We start from the raw sequence: 21,892 nt of genomic DNA on the forward strand, positions 1-21,892 counted from the left end.
GAAGCCTCACCTCGGTTTGAACGGTGAACTTCACCTTGTCCCGCTCGCTCACTGCGTCTGAGATCTCCACCTGGAAAGTGCTGTCTGCCTGCAGATCCACGGATATAGAGGATGGCTGAGGAAGAGGGGAAGCCCTGACGTGGCGGACCACTGTCCCTTGCCCATCCTTGCCGCAGGCTTGCTCGTCCTCTTGCAGGGTCCACCTCAGTAGCATCACTTCCTTAATGCCCTGGGTCATCAGTTGCCCCCAGAAGAATCCTGAGACGTCACTGCTCAGGGCTTTGTAATTGCCAGAACACTTTCCCACCCTGCCATCCTCTGAGGCAGGCAGAACGCTCTGCATTTTACAGATGTGGAAGCTGACACCACCAGAGAGGTGAAGTAACTTGTTCAAGGCCACACAGCTGCAAGGTGGCAGGGCCAGATGTGGACCCAGGTTCTTGACGTCAAACCCCATGTACTTTTCATGCACTTTCTCAGCTTCTCACCCACCCCCTTCCCAAGCTGGATACCAGAGCTTAAAGTGAGCTGGATGAGAAGTTTCCACCTCTTCTTAGGAGTTCTTGAAACTGTTCCTTTCATGATTTTTTGATGCCAGTAGACATTGGCTTGCAGGCAAAGCACCTGTACTTCTCCAAATGAAAAGATCCTTGAGGCACCAAGCTACTAGTTCATTCTTGCATTGATCCATTCAACAAGCATTTATTGACCACCTACTGTGTACACACCATTGTTTGAAATGCTACTAAGGAGAAGGGAAGAGGCTTAGAAGCCACTCTACCTTCAGGCATTGCTTAATAAAAAATTATTACCATATATATAAACTGTCACCTGTCCCTCCTCTCATACCCACAAACCTCCTCATTCCCCCTCTCAGCAGGTTGGCACACACAGGGGACAGGATGGTACCCTAGATGGGGCTCAGTGATATGTAGGTCCAGAAACAGACGAGGCCTTGCCAAAAGATGGAGCGTCTGCAGCTGGTCTGGCGATTTCTACTCCCTAGTCAGATGCCTGCATCTGTCCTGTCTCCTGGCTCTCGTGTGAAGTAATTGACCCTGAGGTCACCTGTTACAGGGTTACCTCTCCACCTTGCTTCCCCTTTTTGTTTTTAAATTGAAGTATAACTTACATACAGCAAAGTACACAAGTCTTAACTGACCACAAATGGACATATTTATACACATGTATAAACTAGTGGCTGTTGACTTGATTCTGACTCATGGCAACCCCATGTGTGTCAGAATAGAACTGTGCTCTGTAGGGTTTTCAGTAACTTATTTTTCATTAGCAGCCAAGCACGTTAACCATTTGGACCACTGGTCACCGTGAGTCAGAATCAACTCAATGGTAATTGGTTGTATATATGTATACACCTGTGTAGCCTCCACCTAGATCAAGATACTCAGTATTTCAACACTCCAGAAGGCTCCCTCTTGCCCCTCCCCTGAAACTATTTGGGATTTATGTGAAAGTTTATAGAGCAAATTAGCTTCTCATGAAACAATTAATACACAAAATCGCTTTGTGACATTGATTGCCAACACTTCGATGTGTCAACGCTCTCCCATTTTCCATCCCAGTCTCCCTGTTTCCATTCACACAGTTTTCCTGTTCCTTCCTGCCTTCTCATCTTTGCTTTTGGGCTGGTGTGACCATTTAGTCTCATATACATGACTGAATAACAAAGCACATCCCTCATGCGTGTTATCGTTGGCTGTATAAAACCAAAAACCAAACTCATTGCTGTCGAGTTGATTCTGACTCACAGCAACCCTACAAGACAGAGTAGAACTGCCCCATAGAATTTCCAAGGAGCGGCTGGTGGATTCGAACTGCTGACCTTTTGGTTACCAGCCAAGCTCTTTAACTACTGTGATACCAGACCTGTCTAATCTTTGGCTGAAGGGTGAACCTCCAGAGTAACTTCAGTACTGAGTTAAGAGGGTGTCCTGGGGCCATACTCCTGGTGTTTCTCCAGTCTCTGTCAGACCCACAAGCCTGGTTTTTTTTGTTTTTTGTTTTTTTGGTGAATTTGAATTTTGTTCTACATTTTTCTCCCGCTCTGTTCGGGACCCTCTATTGTCATCCCTGCCAGAGCAGTTGGTCATGGTAACCTGGCATCATCTGGTTGTCTGGGCTCATTCTGGTGGAGGTTGTAGTTGTGGTCCATTTTTCATTTGGACTAATCTTTCCCTTGTGTCTTTGGTCTTCTTCATTCTCCTTTGCTTCAGCCTGGATGGGACCAGTAGCTGTATCTTAGGTGACTTCTTGCAGGCTCTTAAGGCCCCAGTCACTATTCACCACAGTCCGATGTAGAACATTTTCTTTATAGACTATATTATGCCAATTGAGCTAAATATCCCCCAAGATCATGGTCCCCAGCCCTCGGCCCGGTAGCTCAGTCTCTCAGGGAGCTTGGATGTGTCTGTGAAGCTTCTATGACTTTGCCCTGGTCAAGTTGTGCCGACTTCCCTAGTATTATGTACTGCCTGTCTTAACCTTCACCCAAGTTACCACTTATGTACTATCTAAAAAAAAAAAATTTTTTTTTTTCCTCTTCACCCCTCCCCTCTCTCATAACGATGAAGTCTTCCTATGTGGAAACATTTTCATGTTTCTTCCTAAGTATCTTCCTTTCTTTCAGGTATCTTCCTATGTGGAAACATTTTCATAATAGTGGTATCATACAGTATTTGTCCTTTTGTGATTGACTTATTTCACTCAGGATAATGCCCTCCAGATTCATCCATCTTGTTAGACGTTTCACATATTCATCATTGTTCTTTACTGTTTCGTAGTATTCCACTGGGTGTATGTACCATAGTTTGTTTACTGTTGATGGGCACTTAGGTTGTTTCCATCTTTTTGCTATTGTGAATAATGATGCAGTGAACATGGGTGTGCATATGTCTATTCGTGTGACGGCTATTATTTCTCTAGAATATATTCCTAGGAGTGGGATAGCTGGATTGTATGGTATTTCTATTTCTAGCTTTTTAAGGAAGTGCCATATTGTTTTCCAAAATGGTTGTACCATTTTGTATTCGCACCAGCAGTGCATAAGACTTCCAGGCTCACAACCTTGCCAACATTTGTTATTTTCTGCTTTTTTTATTCATGCCAGTAATGTCAGGGTGAGATGGTGTTTCACTGTAGTTTTGATTTGCATTTCTCTAATGGCTACTGATCGCGAACATTTCCTCATGTGTCTGCTAGCTGCCTGAATGTCTTCTCTGGTCAAGTGTCTGTTCATATCCTTTCCCATTTTTTAATTAGATTATTTGTCTTTTTATTGCAGAGATGTTGGATTTTCCTATAGATTTTTGAGATTAGACCTTTGTAAGATATGTTGTAGCCAAAATTTTTTTCCCAGTCTATAAGTTCTCTTTTTACTTTTTTGGTGAGCATAAGTGTTTAATGTTTAGAAGATCCCAGTTACCTAGCTTATCTTCTGGTGTTTATGTGTTGTTAATTATGGTTTGTATCCTGTTTATGCTGTATATTAGGGCCCTTAGTGTTGACCCGATTTTTTCTTCCATGATCCTTATAGTTTCTGGTTTTATATTGAGGTCTTTGTTCCATTTTGAGTTAGTTTTTGTGTATGTTGTGAGGTATGGGTCCTGTTTCATTTTATTACAGATGGATATCCACTTTTGCCAACACCATTTGGTAAAAAGACTGTCTTTTCCCCATTTAATGGACTTTGGGCATTTTTCAAGGACCAGGTGGCCATAGGTAGGTGGATTTACATCTGGGTTCTTGATTCTGTTCAATTGATCAATGTGTCTGTCATGGTACCAGTACCAGGCTGTTCTGACTACCGTAGCTGTGTAGTAGATTCTGAGGTCACGTAGCGCAAGGCCTCCTACTTTGTTCCTTTTCTTCAGTAATGCTTTACTTATCCGAGGCCTCTTTCCATTCCATATACAGTTAACGATTAGTTTTTCCATCTTGTTAAAAAAAAGAATGCTATTGGTATTTTGATCGGGATTGCACTGTATTTGTAGATTGCTTTGGGTAGAATTGACATTTTCACAATGTTGAATCTACCTATCCATGAGCATGGTATGTTTTTCCATTTATGTAAGTCTCTTGGTTTCTTGCAGTAGTGTATTGTAATTTTCTTTGTATAGGTCTTTTACATCCCTATGTATTTATTCCTAAGTTATTTATTTTTTTTAGGTGGTATTATAAGTGATATTGGTTTCCTGATTTTCTTTTCATAGTTCTCCTTACGGATGTATAGGAATCCAACTGATTTTGTATGCTTATTTTGTATCCTGCTATTCTGCTGAATCTTTCTATTAGTTCCAGTAGTTTTCTTGTGGAGTCTTTAGTGTTCTTTATGTACAGTATGCATATGATGCGATTGAAAATACCATGGCTTGGCTCAGGCACATCTTAGTCTTCAAGGTGACATCATTGCTCTTCAACACTTTAAAGAGGTCCTCTGCAGCAGATTTACCCAATGCAATGCGTCTTTTGATTTCTTGACTGCTGCTTCCATGGCTGTTGATTGTGGATCCAAGTAAAATGAAATCCTTGACAACTTCAGTCCTTTCTCCGTTTATCATGATGTTGCTCATTGGTACAGTTGTGAGGATTTTTGTTTTCTTTATGGTGAGGTGTAATCCATACTGAAGGCTGTGGTCTTTGATCTTCATCAGTAAGTGCTTCAAGTCCTCTTCACTTTCAGCAAGCAAGGTTGTGTCATGTGCATAACGCAGGTTGTAAAGGAGTCTTCTTCCAGTCCTGATGCCCCAATCTTCTTCATACAGTCTAGCTTCTCGTATTATTTCCTTAGCATACAGATTAAATAGGTATGGTGAAAGAATACAACCCTGACGCACACCTTTTCTGACTTTAAACCAATCAGTATCTCCTTGTTCTATCTGAACACCTGCCTCGATCTATATAAAGGTTCCTCATGAGCACAATTAAATGTTCTGGAATTCCCATTCTTCGCAATGTTATCCATAATTTGTCATGATCCACACAGTCGAATGCCTTTGCATAGTCAATAAAACACAGGTAAACATCCTTCTGGTATTCTCTGCTCTCAACCAGGATCCATCTGACATCAGCAGTGATATCCCTGGCTCCAGGTCCTCTTCTGAAACTGGCCTGAATTTCTGGCAGTTCCCTGTCAATATACTGCTGCAGCCGTTTTTGAATGATCTTCAGCAAAATTTTGCTTGCGTGTGATATTAATGATACTGTTCTATAATTTCCACATTCGGTTGGATCACCTTTCTTGGGAATAGGCATAAATATGGATCTCTTCCAGTCAGTTGGCCAGGAAGCTGTCTTCCATATTTCTTGGCATAGACAAGTGAGCACCTCCAGCGCTGTGTCTGTAGGTTGAAACATCTCAAATGATATTCCATCAATTCCTGAAGCCTTGTTTTCCACCAATGCCTTCAGAGCAGCTTGGACCTCTTCCTTCAGTACCGTCGGTTCCTGATCATATGCCACCTCTTGAAATGGTTGAACATCGACTAATTCTTTTTGGTATTTTCAATTGCATCATATGCATGTGAAAGCTGGACAATGAATAAGGAAGACCGAAGAAGAACTGATGCCTTTGAATTGTGGTTTCGGCTAAGAATATTGAATATACCATGGACTGCCAAAACAAGAACAAATCTCTCTTAGAAGAAGTACAACCAGAATGCTACTTAGAAGCAAGGATGGTGAGACTGCATCTTACATACTTTGGACATGTTGTCAGGAGGAATCAGTCCCTGGAGATGGACATCATGCTTCGCAGATTACAGGGTTAGCGGAAAAGAGGAAGACCCTCAACGAGGTGGATTAACACAGTGGCTGCAACAATGAGCTCAAGCGTAACAACCATTGTAAGGATGGCGCAGGACCGGGCAGTGTTTCGTTCTGTCATGCCTAGGTATCGCTGTGAGTCGGAACTGACTCGACGGCACCTAACAACAGCAACAACATGTATAGTATGTATGGTGTCCCCCACGTGTCTGCTAGTTTGTCATACTGTGGGGGCTTGTGTGTTGCTGTGATGCTGGAAGCTATGCCACCAGTTTTCAGATACCAGCAGTGTCACCCATGAAGGACAGGTTTCAGCTGAGCTTCCAGACTGAGACACACTAGGAAGAAGGACCTGGCAGTCTACTCCTGAAAAGAATTAACCAATGACAACCTTATGAATAACGGTGGAACATTGTCTGATATGGTGCTGGAAGATGAGCCTCCCAGTTTGGAAGGCACTGAAAAGACGACCGGGGAGGAGCTGCCTCCTCAAAGTAGAGTCCACCTTAATGATGTGGATGGAGTAAAGGTTTTGGGACTTCATTTGCTGATGTGGCACAACTCAAAATGAGAAGAAATAGCTGCAAACATCCATTAATAATCGGAACCTGGAATGTACAAAATATGAATCTAAGAAAATTGGAAATCATCAAAAATGAAATGGAATGCATAAACATCCATATCCTAGGCATTAGTGAGCTGAAATGGGCTGGTATTGGCCATTTTCAATTGGACAATCATATAGTCTACAATGCCGGGAATGGCAACTTGAACAGGAATGGTGTTGCATTCATTGTCAAAAAGAACATTTCAAGATCTATCCTGAAGTACAACGCTGTCAGCGATAGGATAATATCCATACACCTACAAGGAAGACCAGTTAATACAACTATTACTCAAGTTAACGCACCAACCACTAAGGCCAAAGACGAAGAAATTGAAGATTTTTATCAGCTTCGCAGTCTGAAATTGATTGGACATGCAATCAGGATGCACTGATAATTACTGGTGATTGAAATTTGAAAGTTGGAAATGAAGAAGGGTTGGTAGCGGGAAAACATGGCCTTGGTGATAGAAACAATGCCAGAGATCAAATGATAGAATTTTGCAAGACCAGTGACTTCTTCATTGAAAACACCTATTTTCACCAACATAAACGGTGATGATACACATGGACCTCGCCAGATGGAATATACAGAAATCAAATCAACTACATCTGTGGTAAGAGACAATGAAAAAGATCAGTATCAGTCAGAACAAGGCCAGGGGCTGACTACGGAACAGACCATCAGTTGCTCATATGCAAGTTCAAGCTGAAACTAAAGAAAATCAGAGCAAGTCCATGAGAGCCAAAATATGACCTTGAGTATAACCCACTTGCATTCAGAGACCATCTGAAGAATAGATTTGAGGTGTTGAACACTAATGACCGAAGACCAGACGAGTTGTGGAATGACATCAAGGACATCATCCATGAAGAAAGCAAGAGGTCACTGAAAAGACAGGAAAGAAAGAAAAGACCAAGATGGATGTCAGAGGAGACTCTGAAACTTGCTCTTGAGCGTCGAGCAGCTAAAACAAAAGGAAGAAATGATAAAGTAAAAGAACTGAACAGAAGATTTCAAAGGGTGGCTTGAGAAGACAAAGTAAAGTACTCTAATGACATGTGCAAAGAGCTGGAGATAGAAAACCAAAAGGGAAGAACACGCTCAGCATTTCTCAAGCGAAATAACTGAAGAAAAAAAATTCAAGCCTCGAGTTGCAATAGTGAAGAATTCTGTGGGGAAAATAATATTAAACGACGCAGCAAGTATCAAAAGAAGAGAATTAGTCGATGTTCATCCATTTCAAGAGGTAGCATATGATCAGGAACCGATGGTGCTGAGGGAGGAAGTCCAAGCTGCACTGAAGGCATTGGCGAAAAACAAGGCTCCGGGAATTGACGGACTATCAGTTGAGATGTTTCAACAAAGAGATGCAGTGCTAGAAGTGCTCACTAGCCTATGCCAAGAAATTTGGAAGACAGTTACCTGGTCAACTGGCTGGAAGAGATCCATTATTTATGCCTATTCCCAAGAAAGGTGATCCAACCGAATGCGAAAATTATCGAACAATATCATTAATATCACACTCAAGTAAAAATTTGCTGGAGATTGTTCAAAAGTGGCTGCAGCAGTATATTGACAGGGACTTCCAGAAATTCAGGCCAGATTCAGAAGAGGGCATGGAACCAGGGATATCATTGCTGATGTTAGATGGATCCTGGCTGAAAGCAGAGAATACCAGAAGGATGTTTACCTGTGCTTTATTGACTATGCAAAGGCATTAGACTGTGTGGTTCATAACAAATTATGGATAACATTGCAAAGAATGGGAATCCCAGACACTTAATTGTGCTCATGAGGAACCTGTACATAGGTTAAGAGGCAGTTGTTCAGACAGAACAAGGGGATAATGAGTGGTTCAGTCATAAAAGGTGTGTGTAAGGGTTGTATCCTTTCACCATACCTATTCAATCTCTGTGCTGAGCAAATAACCCGAGAAGCTGCACTATATGAAAAACGGGGCATCAGGATTGGAGGAAGATTCATTAACAACCCGTGTTATGCAGAAGGCACAACCTTGCTTGCTGAAAGTAAAGAGGACTTGAAGCACTTACTGATGAAGATCAAAGATCATAGCCTTCAGTATGGATTACACCTCAACATAAAGAAAACAAAAATCCTTACAACTGGACCAATAAGCAACATCATGATAAAATGAGAAAAGATTGAAGTTGTCATGGATTTCATTTTACTTGGATCCACAATCAATATCCATGGAAGCACCCAAAACAGGAAACCAAACCCCCTGCCATCGAGTAGATTACGACTCATAGCGACCCTATAGGACAGAATAGAACTCCGATAGAGTTTCCAAGAAACACCTGGCAGATTCGAACTGTCAACCTCTTGGTTACCAGCCCTAGCACTTAACCACTACACCACCAGGGTTACCACCCATGGAAGCAGCAGCCAAGAAATCAAATGACGCATTGCATTGGGCAAAACTGCTGCGAAAGACCTCTTTAGAGTGTTGAAAAGCAAAGATGTCAGCTTGAAGACCAAGGTGGGCCTGACCCAAGCCATGGTATTTTCAGTTGCTTCCTATGCATGTGAAAGGTGGACAATGAATAAGGAAGACTGAAGAAGAATTGACGCATCTGAATTGTGGTGTTCGCAAAGAACAATTTTTTTTTTTTTTTCCCCACGGACTGCCAAAAGGACAAACAAATCTGTCTTAGAAGAAGTACAACCAGAATGCTCCTTAGAAGCAAGGATGGCGAGACTGTGTCTTACACACTTTGGCCATGTTGACAGGAGGGATCAGCCCCTGGAGAAAGACATCATGCTTGGTAAAGTAGAGGGTCAGTGGAAAAGAGGAAGGCCCTCAAAGAGATGGACTGACACTGTGGCTGCAACAAAGGGCTCAAGCATAGCAAGAATTGTAAGGATGGCGCAGGGCCTGGCAGTGTTTTGTTCCGTTGTACGTGGGGCGCTATGAGTCAGAATTGACTCAACGGCACCTAACAACAGCATGTATAGTATCATATCATCTGTAAATATGGAGAGTTTTACTTCTTCCTTACCAATTTGGATGCCCTTTATTTCTTTTTCTTGCCTCACTGCTGTAGCTAGGACTTCCAGCACAGTGTTAAATAGGAGTGGTAATAAAGCGCATCCTTGTCTTATTTTCATTCTCAAGGGAATGTTTTCAGCCTCTCTCCATTGAGAATGATGCTGGCTGTTGGGTTTTGTATAGATGCCCTTTATCATGTGGAGGAGTTTCTCCTCTATTCCTATCTTATTGAGAGTTTTGGACTTTATCGAGTGCCTTTTCTGTGTCCATTGAGATGATCATGTGTTTCTTTTATTTATGTGTAGATTATGTTGACTGATTTTCTAACGTTGAACCATCTTTGCATACTTGGCATGAATCACACTTGGCTGTGGTGGTTTTTTTGTTGTTTGTTTTTAAATATGATGCTGAATTCTATTGGCTAGACTTTTGTTGAGAATTTTTACATCTATATTCATGAGAGATATTGGTCTGTAATTTTCTTTTTTTGTGGTGTCTTTGCCTGGTTTGGCATCAGGATTATGGTGGTTTCACAGAATGAATCTGGAAGTATCCCTTCCTTTTCTACGTTCTGAAATAGTTTTAGTGGTACTGGTGCAAGCTCTTCCCTGAATGGTAGAATTCTTCAGTGAAGCCATCTGGGCCAGAGCTTTTTTTCGTTCAGATTTTTATTATTATTACTTTTTCAATCTCTTCTCGTTACGGGTCTGTTCAGATTTTTTTTACCTCGGTTTGTGTTAGCTTAGGTAGGTAGTGTGTTTCTAGAAATGTGTCCATTTCCTCTAGATTTTCAAATTTGTTGGAGTAGTTTTTCATAGTATTGTTATGACTCTTTTTATTTCAGTTAGGTCTGTTGTAATGTCCCCCATTTCATTTCTTATTTGGGTTATTTGCTTCCTCTCTTGTTTTTCTTTTGTCAATTTGGCCAATAGTTTGTTGATTTTCTTGATCCTTTCAAATAAATGACTTTCGGTTTTGTTGATTCTTGCTATTGTTATCTATTCTCTATTTCATTTATTTCTGCTCTGATCTTTATTATTTCCTTCCTTCTTGTGGCTGTGGGCTCCTTTTGCTGTTCTCTTTCTATTTGTTCAGGTTGTATGGCTAACATTTTGATTTTGTCCCTTCTTTTTTTGATGCGTGCTCCTATTGCTATAAATTGACCTCTGTGCATTGCCTTAGCTGTGTCCCATAGGGTTTTGGTATGATGTGTTTTCATTCTCATTTGAGTCTAGAAATTTTTTTATTCCATCTCTGATTGCTTCTGTTACCCAGTGGTTTCTAAGCAAGGTGTTATTCAGTTTCTATGTATTTGATTTTTTTTTGCTTGCTCTTCCTGTTGTTAATTTCTACTTTCATGTTGTTATCAGAGAAGATGCTTTGTATTATCTCAATATTTTGGATTCTGTTAGGGCTGTTTTGTGGCCTAAGGTGTGGTCTATTCTGGAGAGTTTTGTCTGTTCTTGAACTTCATGTAAATGGAATTATACAGTATATACTCTTTTGTGACTGTGTTCTTCAGTTAGTGGAGCAGTAGTCCTCTTTCACTGCTGTGTAGTAATCCATTGTATAAAAACCAAACCAAACCCACTGCTGTCAAGTTGATTCCGACTCATAATGACCCTATAGGGCAGAGTAGAACTGCCCCATAGAGTTTCCAAGGAGCGCCTGGCAGATTCCAACTGCCGACCTCTTGGGTAGCAGCTGTAGTACTTAACCACTATGCCACCAGGGTTTCCATCCATTATATAGATATGTCATAAGTTATGTGTCCATTCTACTGTTGATGGTCATTTGGATTATTTCAAGTTTTTGGTTATTATGAATAAAACTGCCATGAACTTTCTCACACATGACTTTCGAGGGACCTAAGTACTCATTTCTACTTGGTCACAGTGTAGGCATATGTTTAGTTTTAGTAGATACTGGAAACGGTTTTCCAAGGTGACCGTACCAATTTACACTCCCATCAGCACTGTATGAAAGTTCCAGTTGTGCCACATCCTTGCCAATACTTAGAATTCTTAGTCCTTTTAAGTTCAGCCATACTGGTAGAGGTATGGTAATAGTACATGTTGGTTTTTATATGTTACCTGGACAGGAATGATGTACATCTTTTTATGTACTTATTGACCACTTGGGTATCTTATTTTGTAAAATGCCTATTTAAATCTTTTGCTCCTCTCTCCACCTCTTTCTTAAAATCAGCCCATCTGAAAGACAGCACACAGTACAGGGGAGGTCAGCACAATTGGACTAAACCAAAAGCAAAGAAGTTTCCTGAATACACTGAATGCTTCGAAGGCCAGCGTAGCAGGGGCAGGGGTCTGGGGACCATGGTTTCAGGGGACATCTAAGTCGATTGGCATAATAAAATCTATTAACAAAACATTCTGCATCCCACTTTGAAGAGTGGCATCTGGGGTCTTAAATGCTAGCAAGCAGCCATCTAAGATGCATTAATTGGTCTCAACCCACCTGGATCAAAGGAGAATGAAGAACACCAAGGACACAAGGTGATTACGAGCCCAAGAGACAGAAAGGGCCACATGAACCAGCGACTACATCATCCTGAGACCAGAAGAACTAGATGGTGCCCGGCTACAACTGATGACTGCCCTGACAGGGAACACATCAGAGAACCCCTGAGGGAGCAGGAGAGCAGTTGGGATACAGACCCCAAATTCTCATAAGACTAGACTTAATGGTCTGACTGAGACTAGAAGGACCCAAGTGGTCATGGCCCCCAGACCTTCTGTTGCCCCAGGACAGGAACTATTCCTGAAGCCAACTCTCCAGACATGGGTTGGACTGGACAGTGGGTTGGAGAGGGATGCTAGTGAGGAGTGAGCTTCTTGGATCAGGTGGACACTTGAGATTATGTTGGCATCTCCTGCCTGGAGGGGAAATGAGAGGGTGGAGGGGGTTAGAAGCTGGCGAAAAGGACACAGAAAGAGAGAGTGGAGGGAGAGAGCAGGCTATCTGAGAGTGTGCAGCAAGGGGTATACGGGTTTTTGTGTGAGAGATTGACTTGATTTGTAAACTTTCACTTAAAGCACAATAAAAATTATTTTTAAAAAATCAGCCCATCTTCTTATCAATTTATAGGAAATCTTTATATATCCTGGAGGCAAGCCCTTTGTCAGTCATACCTGTTGCTATATCGTCACCTATTCTGTGATATGCTTTTTCACTCTCTTTATGGTAGATAATTTTATCTGGGGCCTCTTAACTCTTGATACAAAGTTAATGATTAGTTTCTCCATCTCTTTAAAGAAGAATGCTCTTGGTATTTGGATCGGGATTGCATTGTTTTTAATAGATTGCTTTGGGTTGAATTGACATTTTCACAACGTTGAATCTACCAGTCTATGAGCATGGTATGTTCTTCCATTTATGTAGATCTCTTTTGGTTTCTTGTTGTTAGGTGCCAGCAAGTCTGTTCCAACGCATAGCGACCCTATGGACAACAGAACAAAATACTGCCTGGTCCTGCACCATCCTCGCAGTTGTTGGTATGCTTCAGCCCATTGTTGCAGCGACTGTGTCAGTCTGTCTCGTTGAGGTCTTCCTCTTTTTCACTGATCCTCTACTTTACCAAGCATGATGTCCTTCTCTAGGAATTGATTCCTCCTGACAACATGTCCAAAGTATGTGAGACACAGTCTTGCCATCCTTGCTTCCAAGGATCACTCTAGTTGTACTTCTTCCAAGACAGATTTATTTGTTCTTTTGGCAGTAGATGGTATATTCAATATTCTTCATCAACACCACAATTCAAATGCGTCAGTTCTTCTTCAGTCTTCCTTATTCATTGTCCAGCTTTCACATGCATATGAGGCAAACAAAAACACCATGGCTTGGGTCAGGCACATCTTAGTCCTCAAGGTGATCTCTTTGCTTTTTCACACTTTAAAGAGATCTCTTGCAGCCAATTTGCCCAATCCAATGCATCATTTGATTTCTTGACTGCTGCTTCCATGGCTGTTGATTGTGGATCCAAGTAAAATGAAATCCTTGACAACTTCAGTCTTTTCTCCATTTATCATGATGTTGCTCATTGGTCCAGTTGTGAGGATTTTTGTTTTCTTTTATGTTGAGGTGTAATCCATACTGAAGGCTGTGATCTTTGATCTCCATCAGTAAGTGCTTCAAGTTTTCTTCACTTTCAAAACACAAGATGACAAAGTGTCATCTGCATAATACAGGTTGTTAATGAGTCTTCCTCTTCTTCTTCATGTAGTCCAGCTTCTTGAATTATTTGCTCAGCATACACATTGAATAAGTATGGTGAAAGGATACAGCCCTGACACACACCTTTCCTGACTTTAAACTATGCAATATCCCTTTATTCTGTTTGAAGGACTGCCTCTCGGTCTATGTACAAGTTCCACATTAGCAAAATTAAGTGTTCTGGAATACCTGTTCTTTGCAATGTTACCTGTAATTTGTTATGATCCACACAGTTGAAACCTTTGCATAGTCAATAAAATACAAGTAAACATCTTTCTGGTATTTTCTGCTTTCAGCTATGGTCCACCTGAGATTAGCAGTGATATCCCTCATTCTGTGTCCCCTTCTGAATCCGGCTTGAATTTCTGGCAGTTCCCTGTCAATGTACTGCTTTAGCCACTTTTGAATAATTTTCAGCTTAATTTTACTTGTGTGTGATATTAATGATATTGTTCGATAAGTCCTACATTCTGTTGGATCACCTTTCTTTGGAATGGCTGCAAATATGGATCTTTTCCAGTCAGTTGGCCAGGCAGCTGTCCTCCAAATTTCTTGGCATAGATAAGTGAGCACTTCCAGCATTGCATCCATTCATTGAAACATCGTAATTAGTATTCCGTCAATTCCTGGAGCCCTGTTTTTCGCCAGTGCATTCAGTGCAGCTTGGACTTCTTTCAGTACCATTGGTTCTTGATCATATGCCACCTCCTGAAATGGTTATATGTCAACCAATTCTTTTTGGTACAGTGACTCTGTGCATTCCTTCCATCTTCTTTTGATGTTTCTTGGGTCGTTCAATATTTTCCCTGTAGAATCCTTCAATATTGCAACTTGAGGCTTGAATTTTTTCTTCAGTTTTTCCAGCTTGAGAAATGCTGAGTGTGTTCTACCCTTTTGGTTTTCTAATTGCAGGTCTTTGCACACTTCATTATAATACTCTACTTTGTCCTCTTGAGGTGCCCTCTGAAATCTTCTGTTCAGCTCTTTTACTTTATCATTTCTTCCTTTCGCTTTAGCTACTCAACGTTCAAGAGCAATCTTCAGAGTCTCTTCTGACATCCATTTTGGTCTTTTCTTTCTTTTCTGTCTTTTTATTGACTTCTTGCTTTCTTCATGTATGATGTGTATGATGTCCCTGATGTTATTCCACAACTCGTCTGGTCCTCAGTCATTATTGTTCAATGTGGCAAATCTATTCTTGAGATGGTCTCTAAATTTAGGTGGGATATACCCAAAGTCATATTTTGGCTGTCTTGGACTTGCTTTAATTTTCTTCAGCTTCAACTTGAATTTAAAAAAACATAGGAGCAATTGATGGTCTGTTCTGCAGTCAGCCCCTGGCCTTGTTCTGACTGATGATATTGAGCTTCTCCAATGTCTCTTTCCATAGATGTAGTCGATTTGATTCCTGTGTATTCCATCTGGTGAGGTCCACGTGTACACCAAAACCAAAACTCGTTGCCAACGAGTCAATTTCAACTCATAGTGACCCTATAGGACAGAGTAGAACTGCCCTGTAGGGTTGGCAAGGAGCGCATGATGGATTTGAACTGCTGACCTTTCAGTTAGCAGCCATAGCTCTTAACCACTACACCACCAGGGTTTCCTCCATGTGTATAGTCGCTGTTTACATTGTTGAAAAAAGATATTTGTAACAAAGAAGTCATTGTGAAACTTCCACCAAGACCTCCCCCCATGCTCTGCCATAGTTCACTGGCCCCCTCACAGCCTGCTTCCAACTGCAATTTGGGCCATCCATGCTGTGGCCATAACCACAGTTTGAATTTGGTGCCAGAATCCTGTGCGTGCGTGAACCAAGATTTTGGCACATGTGCAGGACCTGAGGAGCTCTGTCCTCAGTCTGTCCTTGGACCTGAACATCACTGACATGATTCAACATCCGGACCTCCAAATGTGGACATGGGAGGGCTAAGGGCAGAGAGTTCCAGGCACCAAACCCAACCCCCAGACGCCACTGGAAATAAAAAGCTCCCCAACTCCCTCAGACAGGGAGCATGTGGCCTTATGGTTGCTAGAGCCCATGTTGCTCCTTGTCTGCGCAGACAATAAATTTCCACTTTCTTTTTCCCTTGCAGCTGGTGGTGTGCTGTCTGTCTTATTTAGATCGGCTAATAGGACAGGACAAGAACCCTTGTTCAGGCGCAGATTTTGGCGACTCCGCCGGGACTTTCAGACTGTAAAACCTGGGCAGTGAGCATCCGGACCCTCGTAACCCCGTTTGGTCGGTAAGGAGTTTCAGGTGGTCACCATGATCCCCGCCCCAGGACGAGGTCCACTGGGTCCCTACCTCAGCTCGGAAACAGAAATTGGAAACTGGATGGGAAAGGCCTCTGAATTGTTAAGTGCACCTGGGACCACGTTGTTCCACTGGTCATCTGAGGGGGCTTAAAATCCCCCGAGGGGGTAACAGTCCCCCCGGGGAGCTAGGCAAAGAAGAAGGTGACAACAGCGCAGTCCTAAGACTTGACCCCAAGGGTTGTAAAACAAGGGAAGTGGGCATCGTGGCCCCTGGGACCCATCCTCAGCCCCATCTGAAACCAAGAGTGTCAGGTCACTCTGCCATCGGTGACAATCTTTGTCCATCTGTGATCACCCAAGGTTAACTGGTAGTTGATAGAGGGTATTTAAGTCCCTCAGAGGTTGCCCTGCCATTATGACAATTTTTCTTTCGGAGCACTCTTTTCCTCTTTCCCTTTATTTCTATCTCTGCTCTCCAACAGCAAAAAACAGGTAATTTAATTTATGGTCATTGATTTTAGTTAAGTCCTGGTTTTGGTTTTGGTTTTTTAGTTTAGGGATGTCCTTTTTGCATTGGTAGTGTCTGTCTGGTGGGCGCTCCTCTAGGTTGTGGGGGTGTCCTTCTATCTGAACGTGTTTAAAACACATTGTTCATCTGTCTGTGTGTCTGTGTGTGACTGTAGGAACAGGGATGATTCTAAAAACATTCCAAAGCATTCACCCTTAAGGTATTCTTCAGAGAACTGAGATAAATTCAGTTGTAATCGTGGGAAAAAGAGAGAGCCCACCGTCCTGCCACCAGGGTTAGTGATGAATAGCCCTTACAACTCCAAAAGTGTGTGCGGCTCCCTCCTGAATCTGTGCTGGGTGGGGGGAAAGGGTGGAGAATTAACCAGGGAAGGTAGTTCAAATGTCCTGAGAATTTTCCATTGCCATCGCCCCATATGAAGGGGGGACACCCTATGGAGAGACAAATGTGGCCCTGGGTGCTGCAAAGCCAGAACACAGCCAACAGGGAGGGCTAGCCCCTGGCCAGTATCCCCTCCATCAAACAACTCCAGCGGCAAATAGGGGCCAGGTTCCCTTTAGTACAGCAGACCTGATTAACTAGAAGAATAATACCTCAGGATGTTGACAGAAACCAAAGAAACTGTATGAACCGTTTACTGCTGTCTTTAACTCTTTTGATTCCACCTGGGCAGGCTGTCAGTCTCTCTTAAGCACCTTCCTACCCCTAGAAGAGCGGAAGATGGCCAGAGAGGAAATCCAGAAGCGACATGATGCTTGATGGACCAGAGATGGAGTCAATGACATCTTCCCCCTTCAAGACCCCACTGGGACCACAATTGCACAGTGGAATACAGTAGGCTCACCCGATATTGGGACTGCCTTTTAGTGAGCCTGAGATATGGAGTGCCTAAGCTCTTAGATTGGAACAAAGTATATGAAATTAACCAGTGTAAAGATGAAGATTGTGCAACCTTCCTCAAAAGAGTTATAGGACCTTTAGAGAATATACTGATCAAGAGCCAAAAGATCCAACAAACGATCACATGGTCAATAATATTTGTATAAGACAGTGTGCACCAAATATTGAGAACCAACTTCACAAAATAGAAAGAAGAGTAACTATGAGTATTAAACACCTAGTTGAGTTGGCATTCAAGGTCTATAACAACAGGGAAGAAGACAAAGGCAGGAAGTGCCAGGTTGCCCTACCAGCAACAGCAGCAACAGTACCGAAATGGTATAGGCCTCTAAGAAGAAAAGGCCTGTGGACCCTAGCGAGGCCTGGCCCTGACCCCCGCTGGGAGAGAACCAGTGTGCATATTGTGAGCAAGAGGGCCACTGACAAAGAAAGCGTCCCGAGAGAGTGAGTACCAAGTAACTCAACACCAGACCTCTCCAGTCAGTAATCCCAGCACATTGCTCCAATCTGTTGCTGCTCCAGATTCAGCCAGCCCTCTTCTCACTCTGTCCCTGGGAAACTCAGTCCACCATGACTATGTCCGGACGGTGGGCCTGGGCCCTGCCAGCCGTCCAGACCCACAAAATCAACGTCTAAGAGACACCAGTTTAGAGATCTTGAGAGGTGAGAGTAGCTTCGTTGAGGATGGCTAAAGGAGAGTGGGCTATGCTGTTGTCAGCCACGCTGAGGCCCTCGAGGCAAATGCTCTCCCAAATGGAACCTCAGCCCAAAAAGCTGAGCTGGTTGTATGATCCTGGCCTTGTGGCTGGCCAAGTCCAAGTGAGTGACCATTTATATAGACTCGGAGTACGTGTTGTCAGTTTTACATGTATATGAGACTTTGTGGAAGCAAACAAAGCTTTTAAATTGGGTCAGTAAAGAAATCAAACATGGCCAACAGATTTTACAACTCCTTGAGGCATTGTCACTCCCCGCTGCTCTGGCTGTGGTACACTGCAAAAGACATCAACAAGAAGATACAGTAGTGGCCCAAGGCCACCAAAGGGCTGGCTTACAGGCCAAGCAAGCAGCAAGAATCGTGACCCCAATAGTAGTGACTGATTCTAGCTTGCCATAAGCTACAGAAGACCTTTATAGGTCTTCCCTGTTGTTATAGACCTTGAATGCCAACTCAACTAGGTGTTTAATACTCATAGGGACCAGACAGGGAAGAAACAACTGATGAGGCTTGAAAGAGTAAAAAGGTAGAGAGCAAGAAAAATGAAGAAAAAACAAAAACATGAGAAGGAAGTAGAAAGGTAGAGAAGAAAGGGAGGGATGGCTCCAGACTAGACTGTCCGGGGTTTCCAGGAAAAATCTAAATGTAAATATACTGATTCGTTCTGCTACTGGATCAGGTTTTAGAGTCTTGTGAACAGCTGGCTCTGCACCACTTGTCACTCTGTATGGTCCCTCTCAATATTAAAGACCACTACTTAAAAAAAAAGGAGCCAACAAGATCTTCTTGGCAGCGTAAGAGGAGACTAAGCTCCAGGAATATGTTCTGGAAAAAGATTGCAAGAAAAAGGTAAACTAGACTATTGAAGCCCACCAGGCCAAACCCTGCAAGAAGACGTAATTAGCATGGGCTAAGACCCTTCCCTTGGCTCTGTTCAGGACCAGGGTTGCACCTCAAACCAAACCTAAGGTAAGCCTTTTTGAGCTTATGTATGGGCGTCTCCTCCTCTGTACCTTGTGGGAGGGCTTCATTACTCTGGGTCCTGAGGATACCTTGGAGACTAGAGACATGCACAAAACTAGCTCGCTATTGAACAATATTTGTGTTCTGTGGCAGTGGTGCTTGACTCTCTTTACAGGTACATGACGTGACAGACTCTTCCACAACCTGAAGTCTCTCTCTCCGTGTCAAGACCTGGAGCACTATAGACCCAGCAAGAGAACAAACCCCCAGCACTGCAACCAAGATCACCAAAAAGGGTGAGTGGATCCACCACTCTCTCATCGAGCTGGCTCCTACTCACGTTACCGACCAAGAAGTCCTGCAGAATGGTAAGAATGGGCAAGACAGTAACAGCTGAAAAAGTCAGACTTCAAAAAAGATTTAAAGTGAAAGACAATTGTGCCAGTTGATTGTCATCCCCTGACAATTGTGCAGGTTGTTATTCATGACTCTGTTCAAGTTTACCACCTCTATGCGGCCTTATACCCTGCTTGTTTATTTCCTGTGTCTCTCCAAAAGAAAAAACGGCAAGTTCATTCCTACTTTTTTTTTTTCTATTTTAAGTAGTATTTTTTTAAATTTCATTTTGTAATAGTTTGTTGCTACCAAAACCAAAACCAAACCCAGTGCCGTCGAGTCAATTCCAACTCATAGCGACCCTATAGGACAGAGTAGAACTGCCCCATAGAGTTTCCAAGGAGCGCCTGGTGGATTCAAGCTGCCGACCCTTTGGTTAGCAGCCGTAGCACTTAACCACTATGCCACCAGGGTTTCCCAGTTTGTTGCTACTATATAAAAACAAAATTGATTTTTATATATCTGTCTTGTGTCTAGGGACCTTGCTAAATTTTTTTTTTTATCTTGTGTCTAGGGATCTTGCTAAATTTACTTATTAATTTTAATAGTCTGTAGATTCTTCTGAATTTCCTACATGTACAGCCCTATAATCTAAAATAATGATAGTTTTATTTCTTCCTTTCCCACCTATATATCTTTTCTTTGTTTTTCTTGCCTTATTGCACTTGCTAGGAACTCCAGTACAATGTAAAACAGAAGTGGTGAGTGATGTGGTGATAGTGGACATCCTTGACTTGTTCCTGATCTCAGAGAGAATGTGTTCAGAATTTAACCCAAAAGGTGTTTTTATTAAGGAAGCTTCCTTCTATGCCTAGCTTAATGAGAGTGTGGATTTTTATCAGTTTTTCTTACTTTACTGAGATATCATAGTTTTTGCTCTTATTCTGTAACGTTTTTGTATCAAGGTTATGTATGCTTCCCTCAAAAACAAGTTGGGAACTGACCCTCTATGTCTGGTCTTTGGAATAATTTGTATAAGAATGGTATTATTTCTCCGTTAATGCTCGGAAAAATCCACCTGTGAAACCATCTCTGCTTAGAGATATATTTTTGGAAGTTTTAACTACAGACTCAATTCCTATAATTGGTGTAGGACTACTCAGATTTTCTAGTTCTTCTTGCTTCAGTTTTGGTAAGCTGCAGTTTTTAAGGAATTTGACCATTTCTTCTAAATTATCTGGTTTATTGGCATAAACTTTTTCATATATACTTTTATTATCTATTTAAATTGTATTTATTGTATTGTTTTTGAGAATATACACAGCAAAACATACACTAATTAGACAGTTTCTACATGTATAATTCAGTGAAATTGATTACATTCTCCCAGTTGTGCAGCCATTTTCACCCTCCTTTTCTCAGTTGTTCCTCCCCCATTAACATCAACTCACTGCCCTTTAAGGTTCCTATCTAATGAGCCTTAGAGAGCAATCTTTTGCATTGCTGTTGTCAATTTGATCTTATATAGACAGTTCCTAAAATAGCATAATGCTCAAGGCAGACATTTTTACTAAGCGAAACTATTGTTTGGTTTTAAGAAGACTTCAAGGGATATTTTTGGTTTAAGGTTTAAGGATTATCTCAGAGCAATAGTTTCAGGGGTTCATGTAGCTTTCATGGCTCCAGAAAGTCTGGAGCCCATAAGAATTTAAATTCTGTTCTACATCTTCCCCCTTTTGGATCAGGATTCTACTATAGAATCTTTGATTTAAATGTTCAGTAATGGCAGCCAGACACCAGCCAGTTCTGGTCTCATGGCAAAAGAGGCAGTTGTTCATGGAGGCAGTTAGTCACACATTCCATTTCCTCCTCCTATTCCTGACTCTCCTTCTTCCTCTCTTGCTGTGGGTGAATAGAAACCATTATTATCTAGTGATTCCCTTTATCATTCCTGATAACTGGTAATTTGTGTTCTCTCTCTTCCTCTTTCTCAGTCTCCTTCCCTCTTTCTCTTTTATCAGTCTTGCCAGGTGTATATCAATTTTATTAATGTATTTTTTAAAACTTTTTTGGAATTATTTTCATTATTTGTATGCTTATTTTCTATTTATTGATTTCTGCTATTATCTTTATTATTTCCTTCCTCTACTCTCTTGATTAATTTGCTCTTCTTTTTGTAGCTTCTAGAAACTTATATCATTACTTTTCAATTTTTCTTCATTTCTAAATTATGCAACTGGAGGTATGAATTTCTTTCTGGACACTGCTCTAGGTGCATCCTGTGAGTTTTGATATGTCATATTTTCATAATCATATATTTTTAAAATGTTTTCTAATTTCCATTGTAATATCTTCTTTGACTTATGAATTATTTGGAAGCATGTTGAGTAATTTTGAAATATTTGAGAATATAGTTATCTTTTTGCTTTGATTTCTAGTTTAATTCTGCTGAGTCAGAGAACATACTCTGTATAATTCCAATCATTGAAAATTTGTTGATACCTGGTTTATAGCACAACAAGGAGCCCTGGTGGTGCAGTGGTTAAATGCTCCAC

The 21,892-nt window shown here is 41.7% G+C and overlaps 2 protein-coding genes across 2 annotated transcripts in view; one reads left to right on the top strand and one right to left on the bottom strand.

The window, feature by feature from the left end:
- Nucleotides 1-21,892, bottom strand: part of SNX32 (sorting nexin 32) — a 37,798-nt gene that overhangs the window by 6,590 nt on the left and 9,316 nt on the right. The window contains 1 exon segment of the mRNA XM_064289281.1: nucleotides 1-21,892. This exon segment is cut by the window's right edge and continues 9,316 nt beyond it. Within this exon segment, the coding sequence (XP_064145351.1) occupies nucleotides 1-457 (457 nt within the window). The 5' untranslated portion in view covers nucleotides 458-21,892.
- Nucleotides 18,005-21,892, top strand: part of LOC104846807 (uncharacterized) — a 29,584-nt gene continuing 25,696 nt past the window's right edge. The window contains exons 1-2 of the mRNA XM_064289282.1: nucleotides 18,005-18,139; nucleotides 19,231-19,369. Coding sequence (XP_064145352.1) covers nucleotides 18,005-18,139; nucleotides 19,231-19,369 — 274 coding nt within the window. The remainder of the gene's footprint in view (nucleotides 18,140-19,230; nucleotides 19,370-21,892) is intronic.

Source organism: Loxodonta africana, chromosome 7, assembly GCF_030014295.1.
Source record: "Loxodonta africana isolate mLoxAfr1 chromosome 7, mLoxAfr1.hap2, whole genome shotgun sequence".
In the NCBI taxonomy this organism is placed as follows: Eukaryota; Metazoa; Chordata; class Mammalia; order Proboscidea; family Elephantidae; genus Loxodonta; species Loxodonta africana.